The 17,512-nt window shown below is 39.9% G+C and overlaps 2 protein-coding genes across 2 annotated transcripts in view; both read left to right on the top strand.

Moving 5' to 3' along the window:
- Nucleotides 1-942: 942 nt before the first annotated feature.
- Nucleotides 943-5,654, top strand: LOC105987748 (adenylate cyclase type 10-like). The gene is made up of 4 exons (XM_013019105.1): nt 943-1,099; nt 2,148-2,252; nt 3,750-3,788; nt 5,312-5,654. The coding sequence occupies exons 1-4, from the start codon at nt 943-945 to the stop codon at nt 5,467-5,469; spliced, it is 459 nt and encodes a 152-aa protein (XP_012874559.1). The 3' UTR covers nt 5,470-5,654.
- LOC105987747 (adenylate cyclase type 10-like) overlaps nt 5,628-17,512 on the top strand; it is a 28,683-nt gene continuing 16,798 nt past the window's right edge. Inside the window, exons 1-11 of the mRNA XM_013019104.1 lie at nt 5,628-5,640; nt 6,928-7,121; nt 7,399-7,489; nt 7,586-7,674; nt 8,291-8,482; nt 9,186-9,307; nt 13,645-13,721; nt 13,819-14,008; nt 14,688-14,743; nt 15,404-15,557; nt 15,693-15,882. Coding sequence (XP_012874558.1) covers nt 5,628-5,640; nt 6,928-7,121; nt 7,399-7,489; nt 7,586-7,674; nt 8,291-8,482; nt 9,186-9,307; nt 13,645-13,721; nt 13,819-14,008; nt 14,688-14,743; nt 15,404-15,557; nt 15,693-15,882 — 1,368 coding nt within the window. The remainder of the gene's footprint in view (nt 5,641-6,927; nt 7,122-7,398; nt 7,490-7,585; nt 7,675-8,290; nt 8,483-9,185; nt 9,308-13,644; nt 13,722-13,818; nt 14,009-14,687; nt 14,744-15,403; nt 15,558-15,692; nt 15,883-17,512) is intronic.

Here is a 17,512-nt window from a genome sequence, read left to right as displayed (position 1 = left end):
GAGTGAAAAATTAGTTTAATACATTGTTATTTGAGTTGGGTTTTTTTGCAGGATAATTGTATTTTAATTGCACTGGTACATTGAACATGTCAGTGTCTATATCACTGGACCAACAACAGCCTTTTCTGGCTACAGGGTGCCTGATGATACTGTTTTGATTTTCCTTTGGGACTCAACTGCATAGGTTGTTTGGGGGGAGGGCTGTTTTTGTTGTTTTCCCCTCCAACAGTGGGGGAGGAGTTACAGGTGATAGATCATTGATGTCATTGCAATTGTTATTTTTTAAAATAAATTTATAAAAATACTAAAAATGACTTCCAAGAGTCTGCATCCCTTGAGTTCCAGGTTGTTTGTAATACTGAAATTGTTCTTTGGCCAGAAATAATCTGTTTTCAGAATCACTGTGATAGCCAAAACAACCCTCCCTCCCCTTCCCCACCCCCCGAAAAAGGAAAAAACCTACTTTCCTAGTTGTTGAATATCCACAGGATACCCAACCTGTTACTCCTGTATTCTCTACAGGAATATGAGCAACCAAAACCATCACCAAGTCTTGGAACTAGAGAAAAGCAGACCCTGGGAGCTGTCTTGAAAGGAGATGGAATGGACCAATCCTGACACTGCCCATAGAGCATTTCCTTAGTAAATTCAGGGATGGCCCAAATTTCTACTCTGGGGATACAGGAGGGGACTCAGTATTTATCCCAGACGACCTACTTCATCCGGGAAGCTTCACACGCGATTCCTTCGGGAAGCGTCGCTTGCCCTTCCCTCACGCTCACTCCCGGAAGTCCAAGCTAGAAGGAAGTAGGTAGGAGGGGCTCCTGGAAGGCCCGCGAAGATTGGTTGGTGGGAGGTCCCAGCTAGAGTCACCGATGCGGATTGGCTGCTTCTTGGAAAGCACCTGTTTCCGATAACTCCGAGGGACGTCTCGCCACCCCCATGGCGACCAGCGAGCCGGAGGCGGGGCCGCCTCTGTGGCCTGTGGAGGCCCGGTTGGCGGCGCTGCTTCCGGACCTGCTGGTCTTTAGGAAGCCGGCGGAGTCAGAACCCGAACTCTCCACGTCCCAGGGTGTCCTTCTAGGCGTCCACGTGACTGGTGAGGGCCAGGGCGGCCCTGGAGTTGCCCGCGGGCCCGAGGGCAGCCATAGTCCCTGAAGGCCGGCGGGATGACATCCCGGCGCCCCGAGGCGCCACCACCGCGGCACCTTTCACGTCGGCCAACTCGCCCTTCTTGATGACTCCGTGTAGCTCTTGGGTTCACTGCTCAAATGACGAAATAGACTGCAGGGTTGTGCAGAGATACTCAATGCATCTTCCCCCAACGCGGGGGTCTTCTAATAATAAGCCTTCGCCTATATATACATAAAACATATATATTGTATATTATTATAATATTACATTATATAATTATATAATGTTTATAATTACATAATAATATATTAGTATGTTTAAATATTATATATTTTATATATAATATATATGTATTATATAATTGTGTAATAATATGTTATATATTATATAATATATATATATATATATATATTCTTCTTCCTCTTTGTTTTGTGGAACTGAGGAACCCGGGACCTCCCACTTGCTAAGCAGGTGCTCTACCACTTAAGCCAAGTCCCCAGCTCACTTAATTTCATCCCTTGGAGACATAGGTCTGTGCCTGCCGTTTTGTTTTTTTCTTTTCTTGATGCCAGGTATCTAGCCAGAGATACATTCACAAGTATTTATAAAGTATCTGTGTGTCATGAAGACAGGAGGTGCCTGTCCTTACCACTTGAGTTCTTTGCGCTTTAATCCAATCCCCTTTTCAGTGTTTTCTCTTTCTCAAACAAGGACAGAATGATAGCTTGCTTCAGCCACAGAGCCTGAGGAGAACAGTCTTTGGCTCACATAGAGAAAAGAGAGAGGGTAGGAGGGGGAAAGAGAGAGGCAGGAGAAGGAAGTAAAGAAAGAAAAAGCACTTATAAGTGAGGCAGCAGTTAGTCTGGCCCTGAGAAGCATCATATTTGATAGATAGGTCAAGGGATTCACCTTGAAAGGATCCTATTCCTTTATATTCACCAAGTATGTGGAGGGAAGAGGGCCTAAAGGTTTAAACATTGAGCCTTAACAGTAACCTTTGCTTTGTTGGTCAGGGTTTACAGCATTAATGGATAGGTTCAGACTGACCTGCAAGCCGGAACATGACATGGAAAAACTGGCCCACATCTTCAGTTATTACATTAGTGACATCGTGGAGCGTGAGTGATCATTTCAGGGGACCCAGGAGGTGTGGTTCTGGGCTCCTGAGGGTTGGTTTTCAAGGAAAGACCATGGAGTACTTTAAAATGAATAACCATAGGGTTATGAATTTATTTAGTGTTATTGAGGCTTGAACTCAGGGCCTGGGCTCCACCCCTTAGCTTTTTTCCCCTGAAGAATGGCTCTATACAACATAATCCACATCTTCCCTTCCAGCTTTTTGGTGGATAGTTGGAGATAAGAGTCTTATAGACTTTCCTACCCAGGCTCACTTCAAACTATGATCCTCAGATCTCAGCCTCCTGAGTAGCTAGGATTATAAGTGTGAGTCACCCATTTTCTGGCAGGGTCATTCTTTTATCATCACTCATCTTTAGTTTTACCAAGTTACTGGTAACAAGCTCGTTCTTTGCCTCTGTCTACCATTCCACTCAGTCTTACATCCTATTAACTCAATGTTCAGAAAAGGGAAAACAAATTTGTTTCAAAATAAAGTATTCCACAGGTGGTCTTTTAACAATACATGTGCCTCGTGGGTATGTATTATATTTTATAAAACAAGTAGGTCTCAGATCAAGTTCTGTATTCCATAATAAGGAGCTTGGATTGAAAGGTTGGAGCAGAGTAGTGATATGATCTGATTTTTTTAATGTAATTTAATTTTGGAGGCAAGGTCTTGCTTATACACTGGCTTCAAATTCACTAGTAGTCCAAGCTGGCTTCAAACTTGTGATCCTCCTGTCTCAGGGTCCCAAGTGCTACAATTTACAGGCATTAGCCTCTATGCCTGTCCTCTGACTTAATTTCTTTTTTTAAGTTAATTTGGCTGCTTCATGAATGAAATTATAGGGAACAAGAGAAGAGTGAATGGTAAGATTGGAAGCTGGGGAAGTGGCGCTGTGGCTCAAGTGGTAGAGCACTAGCCTTGATCTGAAGAGCTCAGAGACAGTGCCCAGGACGCCCACCAAAAAAAAAAAAAAGAAAGAAAAGAAGAAAAACAAAGAATGGAAGCTGAAAGCAACAATTAGATCAGTCCTTGAAGAGATGGAGATTTGGTCTAAGGTAGTACGTCCCAACTCTAGATACACATCTGATCACTGCCTGGAATGCTTTTACAAGCCTTGTTACTTTGATACTGGAATGTAGCTCTGTTTACCAAACATTCAGTAGGCCGTGTGTTCTGTCCCCAGGAACACACGTCTTGATAACTAGCCTTTATGGAAGACCATTTAAATAGAAACTATGGGCCCCAGAATAAGGATTCTAATAAATTTCACAGGCAGTATCAATGTGTAACCAACTGAGAAAATGTATAAAAGTACAAATAGATTTGAGGAGAATGTAGGAAAAAAGAAGAAGCCCAAGGCTTGGAGTAACAGATAAGAAAAATATGAGGAACTTTTAGTAGGGTATTTTTTAATGTATAGAATTTTGCCATAATCCAGTATCTCTCTGGTCTTGACCCATTGTTTTCTCTCTTCCTTACCTGATTTCAGATGTTCTCTGTTTTGGAGGGGATATCCTAAATATCACAGGTATTTTTAGTTTTTCTGTACGTTTAAAGAACTGTAAGTGAGGGAAGTAGTATGTAGATGAAATCTGCATTGTTCTGCATTAATTAATTAATTCATTGATCCCTGAGATATGAAGATGAGGAAACAATTCTCTGTTTCAAAGGACTTTCGAGTTTTAGAAAGTGTTGCTCAAATTAAACTTACATATGCTTTACATTCATTTAGATTGAATGCCAGTGGAGGTATGGCTCAAGTGGGAGAATGCTTGCCTAGCAAGTGCAAGGCCCTGAGTTTTCTTTAAAAATAGGAGAGAAAGAGAAGAGAGGCTGGCTATGTGGCTTAGTGGTAGAGTGCTTGCCTAGCATGCATGAGGTGCCCTGGGTTTGATTCCTCAGTACCACATAAACAGAAAAAACAAGAAGTGGCACTGTCACTCAAGTGGTAGAGCACCAGCCTTGAGCAAAAAAAGCTCAGGGACAGTGTACAGGCCCTGAGTTCAAGCCTCAGGACTGGCAAAAGAGAGAGAGAGAGAAAGACAGGGAAGAGGAGTGGAGAACAGAGGAAAGGAAAGGGAAATGACAGGAATCAATCAAATAGTTTGTGGCTCAAGTGGTAGAACACCTGCCTGAGTTAAATGTTAGGAAAATTAATTCTTATAATACATTCTTCAGAAAAATTCATGAGAGACTAGTTCATTAGTAGCAGAAATTAAGCATAAGAGTCAAAAGTCTCCCCTCTGGAAAAACTGAGGATGATTCACATATGATGTAGAGTCAGCCTTCTTTTTTTGTTTTTGTTGTTGATTGTGGGGCTTGAACTCTGGCCTGGATGCTGTCCCTCAGCTCTTCAGCTCAAGACTAGCACTCTACCACTTGAGCCACAGCCCCACTTCCGGCTTTCTGAGTGGTTTATTGGAGATAAGAAGCTCACAGACTTTCCTGCCCAGGCTGGCTTTGACCTCAATCCTCAGATCTCAGCCTCCTGAGTAGCTAGGATTACAGACGGGAGCCAGTGCCCGGCTCTTCTCTTTTAAACAATAAAATCAACCATAAAAGTAGAGTTGAATTTGAGCCTACATTTTGTGAATTTGCTACTACCCTACTCCTATTAGTTCATTGATGGAAGGAAGGTTACCAAAAGTTTTGACAAGCCAAGCACCCGAGGCTCACTCCTGTAATGCTAGCTACTCAGGAGGCTGAGATCTGAGGATCATGGTTCAAAGCCAGCCCAGGCAGGAAAGTATATGAGACTCTTCTCTCTAATCACAGAAAAAGCCAGAAGTGATGCTGTAGTTCAAGCGGTAGAGTTGAAGAGCGGTAGAGTTGAAGCGCCCAAGCCCAGAGTTCAAGCCCCATGACAGACAAAAAAAGTTTTGACAAAGTACTATTTTAGCCTTGCATAATTTATAGTGCTAAGAAGCTTTGCCTAATGCCTTTCATAGTATCCACACCAAATGAAGTTGATCTGTGCAGTACTGGGGCTTGGCCCTAGGTGAAGCGAGTCTAAATCCTTGACCCCTGTCAGGCTATTCTCTGTCTTTTTAGGGAATGTACTCCTGGCACTATGGACAGTGGAACAGAATCAACTGAGTGACATCATTACTCTGGTGGCCAAGTGCAGTCTGGAAATACAGGAGAAATTTGGTATCTACCATACCACAGAAGGCCAGGACCTGCAGCTAAAAATTGGTAGTAGCTCCTAAAAGAATGGTTCGGTTGGAAAAGAAAAAAATACTATAAAGTTTCAAGAGATGACAAACATTTATACATTTGCAACTCAGTTCAAAGGATAGATTTCTCTAATATAGAAATAGCATGTACAAATCAAGAAAAGTTAATGTAAGAGAAAAATGGGCAAAGGATGTTTATAAATGGTACATAAACAAATACAACTGGGCTGGGAAGGTGGCTGTGGTAGAGTGCTTGCCTTGCATGCCTGAGGCCCTGGGTTCGATTCCTCAGCACCACATAAGCAAAAAGCCAGAAGTGGCGCTGTGGCTCAAGTGGTAGAGCGCTAGCCTTGAGCTGAAGAGCTGAGGGACAGCGCCCAAGCCCAGAGTTCAAGCCCCACGACCGACCAAAAAAAAAAAAAACAAAAACAACAAACAAATACAACCATGCTTGTGTGCAAAAGGATAGTCATCTGCCTTAATAAGAAAAATGCTATTTGAGAGTACATTGAGATATTCATTCTTACTTGCAGACAGGCAAAAATTCAGACACAGACAATACCAACTCTGTTTGTGAGGGTGTGAGAAATGCCCTTTCTCCTACCTGTGAAGTAGACACTGGCACAACTCTGAAGGGTGATTTGGCCGTCTTTATCACGATGACAAATGCATCTATTTTTTAATTCAGCTATGCTACTTCTCGACAGTTATTCTGTAAATACATTTACAAACCCAAAATGTAGACAAAAAGTTATTCATTACAATATGATTCATAATAAAAATTGAAAGTAATACATCTGTTGGAAATTAAATAAAATGTGTACTTACTAAAATTCTCTGCATTTTTGAAAGTATGTTCTAATATGACAATATCTCTAAGATATAATTAAGTGAAAAAGTAAGAAAAACATTAGTCTCATAACCTTTTGTGTGATAAGTGGAAATAATTTTTCTTCTTTGTTGTATTTTAATAAATACTATGAACGTACAGACGAAGCATATAAATCACCTACTGGGGGAAATGACAATCCCTCAGGGCCAGAAAAATAGGAGATAGAATAAAAGTATAGAGCAAGCCCTAGATCCAGTAAGATACTAAATTTCTCTTCTCTCTACCCTGATTACATATGAGGAAGGGTAGTATGCTCACTGTTGTAGCAGTTTCTATTTGGTCTCTCACCAAATAATTTGCCATTAGGACCTACCTATACATTAGAATAGCAATTTAGAGTCAAGGTACTTAGAGCTGTAGCATTTCTTATTTCCTTCCCCTGTAAGACACAAGCTTTTTAGAATGTCCATCTCTACATGTCTTTAAATGAGAAAAGAGTCTGAAACTCAGTGTTATGGTTAAAGATCAGATTTCTTAACTGAGGACCATACTAAGTTGGCAGGAGTCATGTTGGGATTCCAGACCCCTCTCTTTGCATAGTTTTCAATTTTGTTTTACCATCTCGTACTTCTCTTTTTTCTGACTAGGTCTGTCTGCAGGTCGGATTTCCCAGGTTATTATTGGTGATGAGCAGCGGCAATACCTCTTGGTGATTGGGCAGGATGTAGATGGTATCAGGTTAGCTCAGCGTTTGGCTCAGGCAAATGAAATTGTCCTGTCCTGGAACTGCTGGAAGCTCTGTGAGCAGTACATGTTTGAAGTGGAAATCATGAGGGAGGATGAAGCTGTGAAGGTGAGAGTCTGGCCCCATTCCTACATGGGCTTCTGAAAAGGCCTTACTACTGGGCAGTGCCATGGTGCTGTCATGGTTGGTTGACCAAACTAAGATTGAAACTGTCTCTTGGAGGAAGGCCAGAGGTGGTCCCCTACAAAAGTAGATGGGGCAGAAGAGTGTGGCTGATAAGATAAAAAGTAAACAAGGGAAATAGAATCCTTGGCCCCTCTGTTAAGGGAGTAAAGGCATTCATCTTACGGGATGGACACAGACTTGAGCAGTTTCCTTTCTCTAGTTAAGAGATATTCGGATCATTGACCCATTTGATTTTGATGAGCATTTTGAAAAGTGCCTTGATTATCTGCCACATTACCGTACAAGTACTGGTAAGTTACTTTGCCCTTTCTACCTAAACACTCCACAGTTTTAAAGCTTCCTTAAGCACATGACTGGAGACATCTTGTTTGTTTTCCTTTTCTCAGAGTCACTAAGAACTGCACTGGAATTAGATCCAGACTCTGCACTTGAACAAACACTGCGGAAGCACATAATGAAAACTCTTTTGAAGAAGGTAATTTCCTAATTCTTGAGTCAGAATGTAGACCGCGTGTGTGTATGTATGTGTGTGTGTATGTGTATGTGTGTGTGTGTGTATATATATATATACACATATGTGATAGCCTTTTTTTTATTGGTCAAGCTCATCTGCTCCTCATTGTAATCCCTGCAGATTTCCCCATCTACATGAAAATAATTAGTGTACCCTTGAGTCAGTTTGCTTAATCCTAGAAAATAGATTATTTTCCAGTCTGTCCTATGGGCACTAGTACCCTATTAACAGGATATATATAGCATATATATATATAATGTAAATATATATTGGTCAGTCAAGTATATAGAAATGAATCAATATTGTTAGAGTCCCTTTGCATGAAATTTAATGACTAATCAACATATCAAACTATTAGGAAATATGAAAGCCTATTGGTGAATTAGACTTAAAAGTAAATAGTTTTAATTCCAAGTGCACTGGTTACTATAGGTAGTGCCTGAACTTTCTTTTAAATTTTTGCCCAACACCCATAAGTTGTTTGCTCATATTCACCATGAGTTGTCAAGTTGAAATACTTGCATATGATACTGAGAGTTGAAGACACAGAAGATAAGGTAACTTTGTGTCTTTGTAGATTGATGAAGGCCAGCCTGTGGAGTATATATCAGAATTCCGTACAGTGACTTTGGTTTTGGTCAACCTGGAGTTCCACAAGGCAGCCTGGTTGTTGCATTTGTGCCATCTCATCCAGGAGGCTGCCTTGTATATCTCCACAGTCATCGAGAAAGGGGGTGGCCAGCTGACCCAGGTCTTTATGTTTGAGAAAGTAAGTATAAAGGAGCTTGACCGATCAGTATTAAAAGTAAGTAAGAAATAAGTCTTAGATGACTAGTTGCACACATAACACAAACAAGTATAAATGCATTTTCCTCCTATTTACTTCATAACAAACTTTATTATAAGTAAAGTAAGTTAAGGAATGCCATGTTCTAATTAATTTAACTTTCAGGATTATTTTCCATCTCCTTTTTTTACTCACTTCTTGTTGAAAAGCCTTTGTGAAAGCATAAAGAATGAGCTTCTGGCTCTAATAATAAGGTATGCATGGTCAGACTTTTTCTCAGACAACAAGAAAACTTGAAAAACAATATTTCATATTTGACATGGTTATAGAAAATATAAGTAAATAGACTTAGGTCAAGATATACCCAAGAAACTGAAAGTGATTTTTTTAAACAGTGGAAACTCACTGTGTTGCCCTTGCTGACCTTGAACAGCTGAGTAGCCATACCCTGGCACATGACACTGTACCTCACTGCAATGGGTCTTAATAGCAGCTCTGTGTTGTAAATTTCAGTTCTTGGAATAATTAAACCAACTTAAAAATGTTTTCCTGTTGGTCTGGCCCAGAGTATCCAGCTCATGAGCTGTGTAGAATCCTCTATTCTTAGCAGCAAGCCAGTAGTTGAGTTAAGCCATATTCCTTCCCCAGATAAACTTGTCTTTTCTTCCTCTGTCATCTATCCTAGAGCTGCATGTTCCTCTGTGTTTTTGGCCTTCCTGGGGATAAGAAGCCCGATGAGTGTGCACATGCCCTGGAGAGTTCCTTCAGCATCTTCAGTTTCTGCTGGGAAAATCTTGCTGAAACAAAGTGAGGAGGAAAGTGGGACAGAGAAGAGCTTTTCGTACCCCCAGGGAGCTCTTCAGGCAGAGTAGGAGGCAGTAACAAGGAATAGGGAGTAGGAGGAGGGGGAGAATATCCAGAATGTGTCTAATAGGAAGGAAGCTTGCTTTAACAAAAAAGTCAGCAAATAGGAGCTGTAAAGAAATTGTTAAATAGATAGATAGATGGGCTGGGGGTGGGTTTCCCAGAGGACCGGCCTAGCAAGCACAAAGCCCTGAGTTCAAACCACAGTACCATCAAGAAAAAGAAAATAAATCACTAGATGCAGAACTATGTACTGCATCCCCAAAGGCAAAATTAAGATAGGTTGCCAACTAATAGAGCAGGAGAGTATGGAGAAACACTTAGAAGTTTAGAACACTACAAAGAAAATTCCAGATATTCAAGAGGTAGAGATAGTAGATTCAAGAGTTCCAAGCCAGCCAGCCTAGCAAACAAAGTTAGGGAGACCATATCTCAAAAACAAACACAAAAAATAGAATGGTTGGGGCTTGGCTCAAGGGGTCGAATACTTGCAAAACTCTGGTTTAAATCTCTAGTACTAACGAATGTGGGGGGGACTACAAAAGACAAGCAAATAGGTAAGTTCATATAGTACAAATAGCATATCTGACTATGAAGAGGATGTTACAAAAGGTAGCATGAGAACATTGTGGGGTAATTACCTAGGAGGGAAACACAGCTTTGTGTATCTATGTGTGTGTGTGTGTGTGTGTGTGTGTACATGCATGCCTATCCTAGGGCTTGAACTTGGGGCCTGGGTGCTGTTCCAGAGCTTTCTTGCTCAAGGCTAGCACTCTAGCCCTTGAGCTACAACTCCTCACTTCAGATCTTGCTGGTTAATTGGAGATCAGGGATCTCAGATCCTCAGATCCCAGTCTCCTGAGTAGTTAGGATTACAGGCATGAGCTACTATGCCCAGCCAAAACACAGCTTTTGACTTTCACTCTTGATCTTTCCCCGGTCCTATTGCTTTTTCTGGACCCTATAATGAAATGTCTCACTCCTCCATATCCACTCTACCATTTTCTGCAAATTCCTAGACCTAATAAAGATAGAGGAAAATCTACACTCCCACTCATTACATTATGACAAAGTTGGTTAGGATTATCTGGGAAGCAGTGGCTCATGCCTGTAATCCTAGCTACTCAGGAGGCTGAGATCTAAGGATCATGGTTCAAACCCAGCCCAGGCAGGAAAGTCCATGAGACTCTTATCTCTAATTAATCATGGAAAAAGCTGGAAGAAGCACTGTGGTTCAAAGTAGTAGAGTGATAAACTTGAGCAAAAGAAGCCCAGGGACAGCGCCCAGGCCAAGTTCAAGCCCCAAGGCTGAGGGGGGAAAAAAAGTTGGTTAGTGTTTTTCAAATGACCTTTTATTAATAAAAATAGAAAACCATGGGAAATGTATATACGTGAAGTCAAAAAATGGTTGCTTTCCAGTGTTAATTTTGAACCAAGGATAGATTTTCTTGCCATTTTTTTTGATGTTTTTTTTGTTGTTGTTGTTTTTTGTTTTTTTTTTGGTACGGTTGTGGGACCTGAACTCTGGGCCTGGGCACTGTCCCTCAGCTCTTCAGCTCAAGGCTAGTGCTCTACCACTTGAGCCACAGCACCACTTCCGGCTTTTTTTCTTTTTGCTTATGTGGTGCTGAGGAATCGAACCCAGGGCCACAGGCATACAAGGCAAGCACTCTACCACTGAGCCACCTTCCCAGTCCTGCCATATTTTTTTGAGATTTGAGATTTAAAGCACTAATAGAATAATAGAATTGTATCACACATATTTAGTGCTTTAACATTTATAGAATAGTATATGCTACCAGAGTAAAATATTTTTATCTTCCATTTATATTTGAGGAAGCTAAGGACACATAGAAAGCCAGATCCTTGTTTTTCTAATATTATTTTGTATTGGCAACTCCTTCATAAAATCTAGATGCTCCCAAAAGTATCACACACATTATGTGTGTATGTATGTGTGTATAGTTTGTATAGAGTTTGTGTATGCATTACATATTGTGTGTAAACTATATAGTATACGATATATCATGTATATTATGTATGTGCATCACACACTCATGTGTGCATGTCTTGGGTCAGTTCTAGGGCTTAAACTCAGAACCTTTCACTTGGCGTTTTTGACCACTGATGGAGATCTACCTCTTGAGCCACCAGCTTTTTGCTGGTTTTGAGATAGACTTTTGAATTTGTCTGTCTGGGCTGGCTCCAAAACCTTGATCCTCAGATATCAGGCTCCTGAGAATCTAGGATTATAGGCATGAGCTACCAGTGTCCAGCTCCCTTAACACTTGAATTACTCATTTCTATGGTCTTTAGAGGTTGTTTTACAATGCCTTGAAGGATGCCCTCTTTGACTCTTAAATCCATAACCTATGTGGTCCTCCTTTGTTTAGAATATTAGCTAGGATACTGGGGTTCATCTAAACTGATCTCTTCAGGAAAACAAAGATCCAGAGAGGTTATGTTGGCAAACCAATTAGCATAACAGTGTCAGAGCCTGAAAGCTAGATTTCAACATCGGTGGAATTGTTTTTTCCCTTGAAGATAACTACTAAGTCAGTATTTCCCAAAATGCATTTGATAGAACTTGAGTCCCTTCTACTCTTGGTCAAGCTAAGTTCACAATGTACACTTATATATCAAAGGTTGTAAATAATCTTAGGGTAAAGAAATTTATTTAGTTTTACTTAGTGTTTCTCAAGTGTACTGGATCATGAAACTCTTTTCTCCAAAGAGCCCTGTAAACATCCAGAACAAGGAATGCTCTGAAGAACATATTTGGGGAAATGTTGCACTAGCCCTATGCTGAAGCTTCAATGTAAGTGTAAGTTTAGGTGGCCACGCCTATGCAGTCTCGGTAGAGGCCTCATTACTGCTCATACCACTGCATCACATTAGCTCTCACCCAGATCCCAAACTCTTCTCCACACCTCCTCGGGCCATCTTCTGTTATATTTTTAACCTGAAATCTAGTTCCAGTTTTCTGGTGGTTAATTGGAGATGAGTGTCTCACAGACTTTTCTGCCCAGGCTGGCTTTGAACCTCGATCCTCAGATCTCAGTCTCCTGAGTAGCTAGGATTACAGGCATGGGCCACCAGGACCTGGCTTCCAGGGTATTTTTGAGACTTACTAGGTTCAAACTCAGAATCTTATCATTATGCTCTTTCAGTACCAGAAATACATATAATGTGTGTCAGATAATATATGTATAGTATATATCAAATAATATGCATCAATGTAGAATAGCTTTCTTTTTTAAAAACAACTCAGGACCTCACACTTGATAGGTGTGTATTTTAATACTGAATCATAGCCCCAGCCAATATAGAATGTTTTGAAATATTATTTAGAAAGTATATTCCAAAGATCAGTTTGCTTCATGAATTCTTCCATCAACTGTCTTGGCATTCTGATTATTGTTTTACTCTGACATTCAAGCATTATTTGATCTGTTAACTCTGTTTTGATGGCTGTTGATTGGCTTGTCATTTTTTGCTTTATTTGAGAGTATAGTAAAAATAACATGATCTTGGAGGGGGCGGCTAGGTTCTCATTCTGACATTTTTACATAGATCTGGGATAATTAACTCCTTTTTGAGGGCAGTGAATTCTAGTGCTCACTAGTATAGTTTTATGTGCTGGAACAAATCAGAGCCTCTCTGAGCCACATTCTTTTTCATGGCAAATATTTTCCATGCCTTCCAGGCAGGTTGGTTGTTAATTATATTTCAAAGGATTAGATGAGGTAATCAATCAGTTCAAAGGTACTTCAAAAAATGTATATAAAGCATCTTACAGATAAAATATTTATCTTCTTACTAAGAACAACTCTCTAACTAAAATTCCTGAAGAAGACCATTCTGTTCCTTTCAGTTACCACCCTAGTACTTAAATTCTTTTCTTTTTTTTCTTTTTTTTTGTCGGTCGTGGATCTCGAACTCTGGTCCTGGGTGCTGTCCCTCAGCTCTTCAGCTCAAGGCTAGTGCTCTACCCCTTGAGCCACAGCACCACTTCCGGCTTTTTTCTGTTTATGTGGTACTAAGGAATTGAACCCAGGGCCTCATGCATGCAAGGCAAGCACTCTACCACTGAGCCATTTTCCCAGTCTAGTACTTAAATTCTTTATGCTCATGATATTATTCAGAACAATAGCAACTTCTGACCTTGTCGATGCTGAGCTCTAAAACTACGCTTCTGTATCTAGAGAGTGGCAGACCTAATGCCTAACTCAGAGGCTTCTGACTTTCTATTTACTCACTGTTGGATTTCTGATTCCTAGGCTTGTTTCCATCAGTATTACCAATGGACCAGTATTCTGTGGTTTGGTGGGGGCAGTAGCAAGACATGAATATACAGGTAGGATAGAACATTGGGTTGTTAGTGCTGTGATTTAGGGGTGAAGGAGAAAGAGGTACTCCAACTACCTTCAACCAATGCTGTCTCCCTGACACAGTTATTGGCCCAAAAGTGAGTCTTGTGGCCAGAATGATAACAGCTTATCCAGGCTTGGTGTCCTGTGATGAAGTAACATATCTAAGATCCACACTGCCTGCTTACAACTTCAAGAAACTGCCAGAGAAAATGATGAAAAATATTTCCAACCCAGGGAAGATGTATGAATATCTTGGCTATAAAAGATGCATGTAAGTGTCACTGTATGGTTTATACCCATCTCTTACAGAATCAGGTCATAGGAATAGTAAGTTTTCCATTGTATGTATCTTATTACTACTGGAATAAGATTCATGCGAGAAGGTATCTATCTGTGTCTAAGACCTTCAGCTTGTGTGTTTAGTTTGTAAGAGAGTTCCTCCATGAATTTCTTGCTATCTGACAGCAAGAGAGTAGCAGTAAATCACAAACCCAAATGTTCTTTATTCTTTTCTTTGTGCACTTCACAATTTTACTTACTTCCCTGAGCCAGAATTGGTCAATACTGCTGTTCCCACATCACCACCACCACACAAATTTCTAGTCCTTAAAATCTTGCTTTTGGTCTGGGAAAGTGGCTCAGTGGTAGAGTGCTTGTCTCGCATGCATGAGGCCCTGGGTTCGATTCCTTAGAACCTTAAACAGAAAAAGCTAGAAGTGGTACTGTTAGCTCAAATGATAGAGCACTAGCCTTGAGCTGAAAAGCTGAGGGACAGTGACCAGGCCCAGAGTTCAAGCCCTATGACTGACCAAAAAAAAACAAAAAACAAAACTTTCTTATCCAGAACTTTGTCCCTCTTCAGTTATATGAAAGAATCTCCCAAAGAGGACCTATGTTCCTGAAGCAGTTTTTAATAGATATATTCCCTTTGTTTTTTTTTTTCCTCCCAGAATGTTTGGGAAGAGACATTTGGCCAGAACAAGTAATAAAATTCACCCTTTGTTAGGTGAGTTTTCTTTTGTAACTTAAAGCATTTGTATAAAAAATGAAATACAAACTAAATACTTTTAATCTTTCTCTAAAATAGAAATCAGCCTTCTTAGTGAATTTATGTTTGTTTTGAAGAGGTCCTACCATTACTTTTCCATATTAGATATTCAAATTTCAGCTGTCACTTTAACTGAGAAGAATCTTTGTAAGTCAGAGCTTACCTATTGAGATCTGGGAATCATACTTAGAAGAGTAAAGATATCACCAAGACTGTTGCAGCTGTGCTATATATTCCCTATATTTTATTTATTTTAACCTACATTTATTATAGCTCATTATCTTCACATAATAGTGACAAATTATGAAGTCTAAATTGTTATTATGGAAAATTTTAAATACACTGTGAAAATAATCATAACCTCTACATCCATGCAGTAACTAAGTGTTTTGAATTTTGTTCCTTGGGCTTCACAACAAACCTTGAAGACCAGCATATACTCTGTTTAGTCCTGAGTAGATTTGCTAGAATGGGATGAGAATTTCCATCACAGAATGGATGGGCTCTAGGGTGGAGGTAGAACAGTCTTTCTTAAAGGTAGCTTCATAAATTAATTCAAATAAATAAAGTCTCTAAAGTATAGACATGTTAGAAGGATCTAATATGTCTCTTACATAGACAGGGAGAAAGAGCTGGACGTCTTCAGTTTGGCACAGCAGGAGTGTTTGCACCAGAGGAAAGGAAGAGCAGTTCTGTATGAGGGTGGAAAAGGCTATGGAAAAAGCCAGTTGTTGTCTGAAATAAACTTCCTAGCCCAGAAGAAAGGTCAAAGGTAAAGACTCCTGCTTTTTTGGAGCCACCTTCTTGGAGCTTTTTTCCTTATTGATGGTACTCATGTCATTAGATTCAGCATCCTTGAACATGTGTGGGTCAGAGGACTCCCAATGACTGTGGTAACATTCACCAGGGTATTGCCACTAATGCTGAAGGAAGCAGATGCCAAGCAGTACTTCTATGCCATCCAGACGCTCATGGCCATCTTCTTTGATATTGATATATGCCCCGCCTATTGTCGACAAGAGTGCCTACAAAAATATCTCTCTGGGATGATGGATGAACCTCTTTACTGCCTTTTTAATGACATCTTCTTTGTTAAGGTAACAAAGGCAATGGCTTTATGAATCAGGTTACTATTATTCATTATGGATACTCATACCCAGGATTGTCTTCTAATGTAACTCCATGTAAATGCAGCCTAACAGCACGTAGTTAGTCATGACAGTTGAGATTTTGATACCAAAACTTAGACTTTCTCCTTTTGGAGAAGAGTGAATTCTAGAGCTTATAATACATTTTTATGTCCTAGAACATATCACAGCCTCTCTGAGCCACAATTTTGCCATCTGTGAATGACAGTTATATACTTTAATCTGATTTTTGCATGAATTTTAAGGCAGATAATATAAGAGTTTGAATATAAATTTTAAAGTTCTAAGTATTTCAGTGTAGTAGCTCATTCCTGGAATTACATCCATGTGTTTTTGATTCAGGTATAATTCTAAGTATTTCAGTGTAGTAGCACATTCCTGGAATTACATCCATGTGTTTTTGATTCAGGTATAATTTTTTATCCTTGAATGATGTTCCTTCCCATACCCTGCTATGGGATGTCACTGGAACCAGCATCTAATCCTCCAAAGCTCCCAGTGATCACGAACCCATGTGATATCCAATACTGAACAAGTTAGAGTCCCTGGTCCACAATTTCATCACTTCTAATCTTATCAGGCTTCTAAGAAATTATTTGATGTAGAATAGAGAACACTAGCCTCTGGTCAATTTGTAAAGATAGGCCCCTATTAAAACAAGCCTTGGTTAAGGCCCCAACACCTGCTAACATGTTCTAGAAAGAATCTCACTTTGGTGTTCATATCCATGGTAGTTTATTGCCTCAGCCCAGCACAGGAAAGAACATGAGATGATGTCTATTGTATCTTTTTTTTTTTTGAGAAGCCCCATGCACAGATTCACCCTGGCATACTTGGCATAACTAGGATGCTAGAACCACCCAAAGTGGCACTGATAAGTACAACTTGTTATTTGTCCTTAGTCACAGTCCTTTAAGGACTTTCCAGAATCTGGTGTGGCAGGAAATCGCTAGTTGTTTCTAATACTCAGTCAGCTTGAGATCTCATTCTCTGAACTGTGAATTAATGTTGGATTGGGTCTTGTAACTCTATGTCTAATCATACAGAAACCCATTCTCAGTCAAAACAGAATCATTGCTTGTACCCACTGAAGAACCTGCATGTTATAAGGTTATCACTTTGAATGCTAATTTATAATAATTTTTCTGACCAGTTTCCCTTATCGTTCAAAGTTTCACATATGGATGAACTGGCAAGACAAAAGAAGGTTAAAACATATTTTATTCAAGTGCTTCAGGAGGTGGGTACTCATGCTGCATACTATTACTCAATATTTGGAGAGATGGTATAAGTTCATTTTAACCTATCCATATCGTACTAGCTACACATAAGCATTTCTTGGTCTGTGTGCTGTCTTCATTGTTACTTTTTAAACTTTTTTAATCACCTGTTCATCCAACAGCAAGGCATACCATACAAAAAGAGGCTTTGCTCTTTTCTGATCCTGTCTCTTAATGAAATTTTAATTTAAACAAGTAGTTCCCAAATGTGTTATTTTGCAAAATATTTACTAGTAAGTAACACAAATACTCAGATTCTAACTCAGGATTACACAATCAAACATTTGAAGAAAAAGTGA

This window comes from Dipodomys ordii, unplaced genomic scaffold (assembly GCF_000151885.1).
Source record: "Dipodomys ordii isolate 6190 unplaced genomic scaffold, Dord_2.0 Scaffold44, whole genome shotgun sequence".
NCBI lineage: Eukaryota > Metazoa > Chordata > Mammalia > Rodentia > Heteromyidae > Dipodomys > Dipodomys ordii.
Note: the sequence above shows the minus strand (reverse complement) of the source record. Positions and strands in the feature narration are given on the sequence as shown.

Bases quoted from the DNA above. Each gene is read 5' to 3' on its own strand.
- LOC105987748 (XM_013019105.1), top strand. From the start codon at position 943: ATGGCGACCAGCGAGCCGGAGGCGGGGCCGCCTCTGTGGCCTGTGGAG. The intron at 2,253-3,749 runs GTGAGTGATCAT...ACCTGATTTCAG, and splicing joins CATTAGTGACATCGTGGAGC to ATGTTCTCTGTTTTGGAGGG. The intron at 3,789-5,311 runs GTATTTTTAGTT...CTGTCTTTTTAG, and splicing joins GGATATCCTAAATATCACAG to GGAATGTACTCCTGGCACTA.